The sequence below is a fragment of the Zeus faber genome, assembly GCF_960531495.2.
Source record: "Zeus faber genome assembly, chromosome: 3".
In the NCBI taxonomy this organism is placed as follows: domain Eukaryota; kingdom Metazoa; phylum Chordata; class Actinopteri; order Zeiformes; family Zeidae; genus Zeus; species Zeus faber.
In genome coordinates, this window is record NC_137190.1 from 37,458,867 (window position 1) to 37,470,268 (window position 11,402).

General features: G+C 41.1%; 1 protein-coding gene across 2 annotated transcripts; it reads left to right on the forward strand.

Annotated features, from left to right (window-relative positions):
* The first annotated feature begins 3,158 nt into the window (after positions 1-3,158).
* Positions 3,159-10,054, forward strand: ccnd1 (cyclin D1). Of its 2 annotated transcripts, none has more exons than XM_079997385.1 (5): positions 3,159-3,499; positions 4,880-5,095; positions 6,042-6,201; positions 6,608-6,756; positions 8,819-10,054. In XM_079997385.1, the coding sequence occupies exons 1-5, from the start codon at positions 3,302-3,304 to the stop codon at positions 8,972-8,974; spliced, it is 879 nt and encodes a 292-aa protein (XP_079853511.1). In that variant the 5' UTR covers positions 3,159-3,301; the 3' UTR covers positions 8,975-10,054. The 2 variants fall into 2 exon arrangements, with proteins under 2 accessions (XP_079853511.1, XP_079853512.1); XM_079997386.1 differs by having other exon boundaries at positions 6,608-6,822; positions 8,819-8,958.
* The last annotated feature ends 1,348 nt before the right edge of the window (positions 10,055-11,402 follow it).

Consider the following 11,402-nt stretch of genomic DNA (forward strand, 5'->3'; position numbering starts at 1 on the left):
AAAACCACTTTTGGTAGGTACTAATTACTGCATACCAGGAACACCCATACAACTCCAACAACACCATACCAGGAAGATGCTCCGACCCAGGGGATGCTCCAACCCAGTCATCAAGCCATCACAATTTGGCCCTTGTCAAAGTCGCTCAGATCCTTAGGCTTGCCCATTTTTCCTGCTTCCAACACATCAAATTCAAGAACTGACTGTTAACTTGCTGCCAAATGTATCCCAACCCTTGACAGGTGTCATTGTATTGAGCAATATTATTCAGTTCATATGTCAGCTGTCTTAATGTTGTGGCTGATCAGTGTATATACAGTTAAATTGTATCTATGAATGAAATTCATACTGAGGGTATGACACTATATCCCTATTCTCCTTGAATTTAATAAAGCATTCAGAGAAAAAGCTTAACTAATATCCCGCTTGTCAGAATGAAATTTAAACCCAATGTTTTTAAAATTATAATACATCCATGCCTCCATCTCGCCGCAGTGGCATACTTTCTTCAGGTTACTTTTTGTTTTGGTGTACGTATCAGTGTCCCCCCTCCAAAACACTTTTATCAAGCATCTGTCAAAACAATACATACATTTAGCAGAAAACACATTATTCAATAAAAACATCAGGTTCAGTACAATACCAGCGCCTTCATACTTGCAAAAACATTTTGTTCTACTTTTATGTCATTAGTTTTCTCTTTCAAAATAATGTCTATAATATATATCAATAAAATGATCCCTGTAGGGATATTTAGTTGTAAAGAAGCAGAGGTTGACAAAACAATGCAGGTCAAGAAGTGATTAAAAAATAAAAGCTTTCATTGATACTTATTACTTAAAAATGTAATTTGAAAATAACAATATTTTTTAATGCAAAAAGGCTATATCCATCAATGATGTGATTATACTGATACGTGTGTTTCATTACTAGATTACTAGGTTAATAGGTTGACATGCATGTTCCTTAATCTGAACCGGTTATTACAATGGGCAGGCTAGTCCGATTCTGGGAACCTCGAGTCGATGCGTACCTTCAGTGTGGTGAGCGTCCCTTTAAGTGTCAGGCTTCTGCTAGCTCTTTAAATGTTCTTCACCCCCAGCTACCGTAACACTGCTAGACTAGGCTCACGTCAAAAGTCACATGTTCCTCTCTCAACAGCTCCCTTTGTCTCCTGCAAAGAAACCCGCAAATTGAGTTCACATAGGAAGGGAGTATGTTTCCGGTTGTCCCCGACATCCCAATCTGTTAAAACCCAGAGACGGTTCTTCACGTTCAAATGATTTACGGTATAGATTAATAAATCTTTAACAAAAAGCAGTGCTACTCAGTTTCCCTGGAAAGAAAAGTTTTAGATAAACCATTTAAAGAACACATTCTATGTGCTTTTTTCGTTAGCTGCAGTTATGGTTTCAATTCTAGGACACATAGCCCTTAATGAGTGACAAAGTGAGTAAGAACGTGTCTCCGTGATATGATAAGTGTTAGAACCACTTGCACAAGTCATTAAACATGTAAAAACACATTTAAATATCACTGGAAGCACATACGCTTACATTTTGACAAAAAAACTTTGGGAGAGAAATGTTGTTCTGTGATATATAAATGTCCTGCCAACAGGGATCTGTAGAGCACTTTACAAGGGTTTACGGTATTCTACTCAACAACACAGGCAAGAATTCCAGGAATGTGCAAAACTCCCAATTCATAATGAAACAAGATTAGGTTTCGGTCAACTTTAAATAAAGGTGTAATCCAGTTTTTGACTTCACTACAATATTGGTGTTGATTGGTTATTTGGTCGCTACTCCGCTGTGGGTAATGATAATGTAACAAAGAATAGTCTGTTTTGTTCTTAATAGATCTTTTCCTTTGTTGAATAGTTATTGCATTATGCAGGCCTCCGAGTCAGTATCAAACAATAAAGTTATCCCATATCCCATTCAAGTTGTCGGCATCCAAGGACTTTGATAGATTTATCAATAACTCTGTGAACTTTCCCAGTGCACTGGACCTTTGCCGATATGGAAAGTTGGCCAATATCTGCCTGGTAACAGCAATTCCTCCAATTGGTGCAACTTCAGTCTCTTCCTGTATGTGTGTGTGTGTGTGTCTGTGTGTCTGTGTGTGTGTGTGTGTGTGTGTGTGTGTGTGTGTGTGTGTGTGTGTGTGTGTGCGTGTGTGTGTGCGTGCCAAAACATAACTTTTTCAATTTACTTTTGATTGTGTGTTTTAGAAATGTCCCTTTTGTACAAGTAACACTCTTTTAAGTGTTACCTCCATGCCATGCAGAAATATATATTTAGCCCAAAGGTATTTCCTTTTTTTTGCAAAATGCAGGACTTAAGCACAAAAAAGAAACCCGACATTGCTATACGGCAATGCAACATTTTACCATGAAAACTACAATTTGACACAAGATAGCGTGGTTTTGGATCCAATGACAGACCGATTTATGTGAAAGTTGATGATCCATTGTCCCATGTTCTCACCTCATGTTTAGCAGTAATAGCAGCTCAGTGTGTGTGTGTGTGTGCGTGTGTGGGGGGGGGGGGCTGTTTGTTTCATTAAGTTATAAAAGAGAAGGGTGGCGGGGGATGAGGGTGGGGATACTCTTTCCAAGAAGCTGCTACATACTGCCCCCTAGTAGCCAGTCCAATCTAAACCAAAGCAACACGCTTCCTTTGGACCAGACACCACCTTGTCCTGATGACCCCCCCCCCCCCCATCCTCCCTACCCACCCACCACACACGACTGACTCCCGCCTTCCGATTGTCCGCCACCCGGAATTCAGGGACCTCCCTTTTCCAGAGCTATAGGAAGCTGTGCTGTGGGCTGGTTTGGGGGTGTGAGGGAGGGCGCAGTGGACAAGGGGAGCTTTCAGAGTTTTATCCTCTTCTGTCTATAGAATCTCCTGCCCTCCGCAGGCTGCTCTCTACTTTGATCTCTCTCCCTCTCCCTCCCTCCCTTCTTCTTCTTCTTCTTCTTCTTCTTCTTCTCCTTCTCCTCCTCCTCCTCCCCCTCCTCCTCCTCCTCCTCCTCCCCCCTCCCCCCCAGTTCTGAACTGAAGGTTTTGTCGGTGGCTGTGCAGCCCTCAGAGGGCTTTTACTCGCGTCGAAGAAGCAACAAGCTGCACCCATCCATCACCTCCGGAGAAAAGAGTGGAACAAGTGGCTCAATATATCCTACTTCCTCTTCTTCTTCTTTAAATAAGTAACTTGGGGCCACCCCTCCCCGAAGTCAAACAGCAACAACAAACAAAACAAACAAAAAAACAACAACTTCAAAACCAAGACTACTATGGAACACCAGCTGCTGTGCTGCGAGGTGGATTCTATCAGGAGAGCTTACCAGGACGTGAACTTGCTCAACGACCGGGTCTTACTGACCATGCTGCGGGCAGAGGAGAGCTACCTGCCCTCCCCGAACTACTTCAAGTGCGTCCAGAGAGAAATCCTTCCCAAGATGCGGAAAATAGTTGCGACGTGGATGTTGGAGGTACGGAGAATGGTTATACTGTTCTCTGCTGACACCAGGCCGTACAATTCGGACCAATGAGATATATATATATATATATATATATATATATATATATATATATATATATATATATATATATATATATATATATATATATATATATATATATGTGTGTGTGTGTGTGTGTGTGTGTGTGTGTGTGTGTGTGTGTGTGTGTTGACTAATGTAGTTGGGCTATGTCTTTATAATTTGTGTCTCCGCACACTTGTTACATAAACGTTTGGGGGGAAAAAGTATCCGCCGGGGTGGTCTCTGTAATGGGAGAGATTTTCAGGAAAATTGGCCACAGGCTGCCTTGATTTTCCACAGGAATAACCGCAGATACACAATCGATCGTTCGCAGAAATCGACTTAACGGAATAACATCGAAGTAAGAAATAAATAAATCCTAAATTAACAGCGATGTACACGTATGCACGTCCGTGCTGTGCCAGTATTACGCGCCATCTTTGTTGTTGGATGAGTCGGATTTTTAATACCCCCCCCCCACCCCCCCCCAAAAAAAAACACATCTGTAATAACGCCAGGCATGACAATAATCCAAAGTACTCCTCAACACCCTCGCCTAAGTCTTGCGATCGGCATTTGCGGCTTGTCTTGGTAGTTTGGTCCTCCTCGAGGCTGATATTCTCTATTCCGAATCGTTTGCTGTGCTTGAAAGTCGCTGGTGAAACAACGCGTATTTCCTCTGAATTACCAAAAGCCACGAGAAACATAAACAGTCGGGTTTGATAGCCCATCGATCGGGCTACATTTACATGTACTTTAGGAGAGGATCGAAACAGGCCTTATATTTTATATTAATTTCTAAATGCGGCGCGTCGGAAGAAAGAAAAAAATGTCGCACGGTCTTTAAAAAACAATTATTTTTAATATCGCTCGTGCGATAATTCGACATATGTCAACGCCATCCGACAGAGTATGCGGCGAGGATCATTAACGCGTTGTTTTCGGACCTCGGGGTAATTTTTTTACTTTTCTAATTATTTTTTGAAAACATGGCGAAGTTGCACAAATCAGGAGAATGTAACTTTAAAATCGACGCCAACTTCGTGTCTCATTAAGAACTGACCGTTTTATTTTATACTGAATTGTTGTATTTAAAGAGTTGTGTGTTCTTTTGGATGTAAAGCTTGTGCCACTGGGAGTTACGTGTTAACGTTTTATTTAATCTGATGCGTTTTTTTCCCTGTTGACCTCGGCGCTTTTCGTTTATTACTTTAAGATAGGATATCTTTTTGTATACAAAAAGTTGTGTAATAGGAGTAGAAATCAGTATTAACTCTGAATTCCACTGTGTATGGACGAAATTCTTAATGTTTCGTTTTCCTCTCTTAGGTTTGCGAGGAGCAGAAATGCGAGGAGGAGGTTTTCCCTCTGGCTATGAACTATCTGGATAGATATTTATCGGTGGAAGCAACGAGGAAAACCAGACTACAGCTGCTGGGGGCCGCTTGCATGTTCCTGGCATCCAAAATGAAGGAAACCGTCCCCTTACCGGCAGAGAAACTCTGCATCTACACCGACAACTCCATTCGACCCGGAGAACTCTTGGTAATATGATTTCAGAACGTCCATGTCTTGAAACACATGCGCTGTGTTGCAGCCTTAATGTCCCCAGTTTAATCAAGTCTATGTGACAGCGAGTTATGAAATAACAAACATCATCAGCTACGCATCTAAACGGAGTCAGTTAGCTATCGGAATCGCTGCCTGTGAAAGGAAGGCCTCTAAATTTCATGAATGGTCTGAAGTGATCGAGGCATAATGAAAAATAAAAGGAAAGAAAGTGGGCGACAGCGACGTCTAATGGTTGGAAGATAAAATACAGCGTTGTCTGTGCAGTTTGTGCGGGAGTCCCGACCCGCAAAACCGGAAATCTTGCGTAAACAAACGTGACGGGCTAGAATTAGCTGTGCTATTTTTTATAGTAAATCCAATACGAAAAAAACAATGGATGAAGACACGCAGACCGCCTTGAACATGGATTGTACATGTTTATGACTTCTTTCGTTTTAGTCACCTTGGCTCCAAATTGGCCTGATCTTTCCACCGTGACAATCCACAGTCTGCGTCCTCAGCCGTCCTCTGTGTTCCCCAGAGTGTTACAGGGTATCAGATCGTAAATATTGAACATGTTTAATATTTGCAATCGTTGCCGACAGGACGGACCGTCGAGATCGGGTGAAGTAAAAAAACAAAAAACACCCGTAACATACCTCACACCACAGGATAATCTGGCACGATAATCTTTAAAACCATAAAAAAAATCTTGACTTGCTCAAGATTGTTGGAAGGGGGGGAATCTGGCCCAAAATTGGCTTTACTATCTTCTAGTGTGCTTAAGAAGACAAGAGATCTCTTTGTGATTTAATTTTTTTTTTAAAGGTGAGAATTTGTCAGACTGGAAAATCCAAATTTAAGTTTTTGTTAGTGTATGCTCTACTTGCAATGTGTGTATGCAAATAGTGGAAGTGACTGACCTTTGTCTTCTCCACAGCAAATGGAGCTGCTGGTTCTCAACAAGCTGAAGTGGGATCTCGCGTCCGTCACGCCTCATGACTTCATTGAGCACTTTTTGTCCAAGCTGAACGTCCACCACGGCGCAAAACAGGTCCTTAGGAAGCACTCCCTGACCTTTGTGGCCCTCTGTGCTACAGGTAGAAGTTCTTCTTCAGATTCTAAATTCATTCAAACACAATAAAATAAATCAATGCTCATCGCTTTAAGCTTCACACACTTAGCATGGAAAGTCTGTTTGTTATTTTACTGCCTATAATGCAATGCCTACAATTTATTCCTCCCAGTGAGAAGGTTTTAAACGCATACTTTTTTCAAAGCTAGCTGCATAATCTTCCCAGCCGTTCTGGGTCAGTAAATCGATCTCAAAACAAACACACAAAAACAACAAACAAAAAAATATATATTGCCATCATCTAGCTTGTGATGATTGCCAAGTTGTCTATCCTACATTTGTCCACTCCCTATATGTTGGTTTGTTATATCATTTTGGTTCTGGTACTCTGGGAAGTATAATCCCCCCCACCTCTTTTGGTTTGCCTCCAGATGTCAACTTCATCGCCAGCCCTCCATCCATGGTTGCCGCTGGCAGCGTGGTGGCAGCCATGCAGGGCCTCTATTTGAAGAACCAGGACAATTCCCTGTCATCACAGAACCTCACCAACTTCCTCTCGCAGGTTATTCGAAGTGACCCGGTAAGTGAGGACAGCTAGAGATGTTGCGTCTGACCTGAAGCCCCGATCTGCGTATGGAACTCGCAAGTAATTCCAACTGAACTACTGCTTCAGAGCTTGCTTTGCTGAGGAAATGATCACGTGAATAATAATGTTTGAAGCAACTACTGCTGCGTTCCCTCTCTGAATCACATGACTGCCTTGATTCGCCGCGTATCAGGTTGGACAGGTTTTCAAACTGTGGCGGGCTAATGGGGCTATGATAGCATAATGAATTACCTCTGCCCAGTGACCGAATGACAGTCTGTCTGTAAGCACTTTCCATTTCCGCTTAAACCCTTAGCCATTGCATTCATCTGTGCTTGCATTTACTGTCAAAAAAATATTCACTCTCACACCGAAAGATATAGAAAATCACAAGTCAATGAATTAGTATGAGTAGTTGAGACAAGGGAATCGAACACAGGTGTACTGTGTAGGAGGGCAAAACTTTATTCACTAGACTATAAATGCCACACGTTAATTGGTGCGTTGATACAGATATATACTCGACAGTCGTCAAATTTGTTGCGCTGAATTTATTGCATTTGCAGATGTCCCCCATGAGCGCTGAGTAGCAAACCAATCGTTTTCAATCCAATCGTTCAAAAGGTTCAAAGCTTCAGAAAGCCGCGTTCGCCATCACTAACTACAGCTTAAGCACATCATATTTAGATAAAATAATAATACGCATATAAACACATTGCTTGTAGAGGTGGACGATATACAGTACTTGGAAAAAAAAACACATTGTCCTCCTCTACTTTCTTTTGTTAACACTCCCCCTTTTTTCCCTCCACCCTTTATTTTTTTTTGTAATGATATTTATCAAAAGAATAACCAACTTTAAAAGCCTTTATTTCGTGGGCTTAGTGCCGCGTATTAGCTTACCTTCATCATAGTGTACAGAGAATACTATGAGAAGCCATATACGCCATAAGCCAATCATTAATCAAGGTAAGCATTGATTGTGTGTTGTACTGCTGTCTAATCACATCAGACCATAGTAGAAACGCGGATTAAGAACACATTTAACTTGTGAATTTAACACGTTTAAAGATGAGGCTCATATGGCAATATGTGACTGTTTAAAAGTGAGTCGTACTCATATTTTAGCTACTCATTGCTATTCTAACAGTTACTAGTAACTATTTTAGTTTTACTAGTCAAAATGTATTAGGTACTAGTACTTATTTAGTAGATACTAGTAACTATTCCGATTGTTACTACTATCTGTCTCAATATAAATTGAGTACTAGTACTTATTAATTAGTAACTAGTGCCTTTTCTTGCAGTTACTAGTAATATTACTTGTTTTACTAGTAACAATGTATTTTTTACCTGTCATTAGAAATTGTTATAGAAAACAGCTTGTTGATAGTTTAATTTAAAATGCTACTCGTTAAACTAAAAATGTAACTGGTAACAGCGCGAAAAGTCACTAGTCCCTAATGAATAAGTACTAGTATTCAGTTTTTATCAACTAGTAACGTTGCTATTGTTACTAGTAACAATCAAAATCGATACTAGTCAGAGGCATATATTTGATATCTCAAATACAGAGCCCGATAGGATTGACAAAGGATGACAAAATTGTCCAAATTATTACTCGTAACATTGCAATAGGTACTAGTATCTAATAAATAAGAACTAGTTCCTAATACAGTTTGACTAATAAAACTAAAATGGTTACGAATAACTATTGGAATAGGAACTAAAATATAAGTACTAATAACTTTTAAAAAGTGACAAGTTCGTCTTATAGATTAAATGTTAATACGGTTTGCCATAGGCTAACTCCATCTCCTCATTAAAGCCAGAGGGTATGGTGGCCTTTAAATAGAAAATACGGAATGTTCCTCTCTCCTCGCTGTCTTTATTTTTGTTTTTGTTTTTTTTAGGCAAATTTATTTCGTCCACCACCCCCCTCCTCCCAGTCCTCCTCAATCACTTCTATGCTAATATTGATTAAGAACATTAACGCACTTTATGCTTTAATCGCCCGACTAACCACTATTCTCCCCCCACTTGGTTTTCGTGCCAGGACTGTCTGAGGTCGTGCCAGGAGCAGATCGAGTCCCTCCTCGAGTCCAGCCTCCGGCAGGCGCAGCAGCACAGCGTCTCCCTGGAAGCCAAGCACGCCGAGGAGGACGCGGACCTATCGTGCACGCCCACCGACGTCCGAGATGTTAACATCTGATGGGACTCCCGGGGGACATCGAAGTGATTGCTTCTTTTGGACCAGGGAGGAGAGAAGCAAGTCAGGGGTCCTTCTGGGTAGAAAGGCTGGTGGAAGAGAGGGTGGAGGTCGCCTCACCTGACCCCCTCCCCCTCCCCGAAACACCCCCCCGACCTGGTGTGATGCCCCTGGGTGCTGGAACTAAACCTCACGTTGTTGTTCAGTCGGACATCTCCCACCCTGATCTCGGCCCCTCACACCTCCACCCTCCCGATATTTATTTTGGCCCCACCCCTCCAAAGGTGTGACAGAGAAAAGCCCGCCCCCTCCAATCCTACCTCCTGCCTCCCATAAGGCCCATGATTTATCACAAAACAGAGATGCAGAATAAGAGAGAACTGCTATCAATGGGGAAAAATGACATTGAAGCCACACTGTCAAGGCCTGTGTAGTTTGTCCTGAAATGAAATCTGACATAATGTTTAAGAGAAGACGCCTTTATTTTTTTTCACGCGCTTTAATGTGCATAGACCTATGTGACCCCCCCCCCACACACACACACAGACACACACACACACACACACCCACCCACCCCCCATAATTTTACCCGTCGCCATATAGACTTTCATTCATCCTTGTTTGCTTGCATGTTTAGTCACTTTATTATATGTATCATCAGACCTCTTATAAAATAGCCCTCTAGTTTACGCTTCTTCTCTCTAATTCTATGAGCAACTCACCCGATGTAGAATGTTCTTTCCCTATTTGTTTTTTTAGTTCATTAGTAGGGTCACCTATTCGGTTTACTAAAGATTTGATGAGCGTAAGCTTCAATTAATGTGCGCACGAGCCCGGCACGATCGAGCCCAGCCCAGTCCCTTTGGTTGAGCTATTACGTTTTTTGTTGTTGTTAGACCTTCTGTGCCAATTCCATTCCACTGTAGTTTTTGTTAAAAAAATATATATATATAATAAATAAATAAATAAAGGGGGGCAGGGGGGACTTTCTGTCAGATTCTGACTTTTCTAAAAAAGAAAAGAGGAAAAAAAAGACGAAAAAAAAATCCCATTGATCAACAAAGTATGCGGAACAGGAGGTCTTAGATGTTTTTTTCCCAGGGATTGCGTGGGGCGGGGTTGCAATGAGGATGTGGATTGGTGAAGCGGAGGCACCCAGAGGTGCTCTGAACTTTTTTTGGGGGGGTAGGGGGGATTTGGAGACAGTACGACAGAAATGCAAAGGCCGAAGAGGCAGAAGTAGTATGTTCAGACTTTGGAAACATTTTTTTTGCACAATTCTTGAGATGTGTGGGTTGTTTCTTGTATGTGACTCGCCCCTAAAGAATGAGACGGGCGGCAATGAGTGTGTGTGTGTGTGTGTGTGTGTGTGGGTGAGGGGGGGATTAAAAAACATGGCAAAGTGCGCAGGCTCAGTGAGGCCTGTCTTGATGCTGTATGGTGGAATTAGGTGTCTGATTGTATGTTAAAGATAGAGTGAGTTGGGGGGGGCACTCCTTGTATTCCGCTGCTATGGAAAATGAATCCCAACAACCTGTAATGACGATAAAAACATAAAGTAGAAAAAAAATACTTTTTTTCCCTAATGTTTTGCTGCTAAATTCTTTGATATATATACACACAAATGTCAATATGCTGCCATGATGGGTTTGAATTTTCTCATAGAAAACGATCTTATTGACATGTTTTTTTGTTTTGTTTTTTAAACGTAGAGTCTATGTGAACATATTTTTCCTTTCATTTTGTTTCATGACTAAGAGTAAATAGGATTTTGTTGTACTATTCCAAAAAAATAAGAAATCATGTGAGACAGAGAAATTTTGAGGAAACACAAAAGAAAATGCTTTCGATCCACAATACCTCATACAACAGTCAAGTAAAATATTTTTTTAAGTCTTGTTTAATGTGTTTTTTTTCTCTCTTTTATTATGTGATTGTATGTCGGTCAAGTGCCTACTAGTTCTATTTGAATCTGCTTTTGAAGTTTAACGCCTTCGAGATGGGAGAGACCAGCGAGCTGAAAGGGTGCAGTTAAAGGAGAGACGGGAATTTTTCAACCCAGGTATTATTCAAATAGTGGTTCCCATAAATAAGAACTGTTCAACGCACAAGCTTTTCACTGTGTTATAAATGCAGTCCAATATGACAAACATTTGAACCTTAAATAACAACAAAAAAACACCTCAAATCTCGAAGTCCTGGGTTGAAAAAAGACAAACCTATGCTTTAAGATACTGGTGCCCTAACAGGCAAAAAAATATATAACATTGAGTTTGAGTGTACCTCTGTTGAGTGTGAAGCTGTCTCAGTGATAGAGACTTTATATCCCCCTGCTATAGGCCCCTGGGGGCCATCTTTTCCCGTACCCCCCTCTTTATATTTATATTAAGACAAAAGCTTTGTTTTTTTAACTCACGTTTTCAAACTATCT

Excerpts from the sequence above, each read along its gene's own strand:
- ccnd1 (XM_079997385.1), top strand. The coding sequence starts at position 3,302 with ATGGAACACCAGCTGCTGTGCTGCGAGGTGGATTCTATCAGGAGAGCT. Across the intron at positions 3,500-4,879 it reads TTGCGACGTGGATGTTGGAG|GTTTGCGAGGAGCAGAAATG; the intron begins GTACGGAGAATG and ends TTCCTCTCTTAG. Across the intron at positions 6,202-6,607 it reads TGTGGCCCTCTGTGCTACAG|ATGTCAACTTCATCGCCAGC; the intron begins GTAGAAGTTCTT and ends GTTTGCCTCCAG.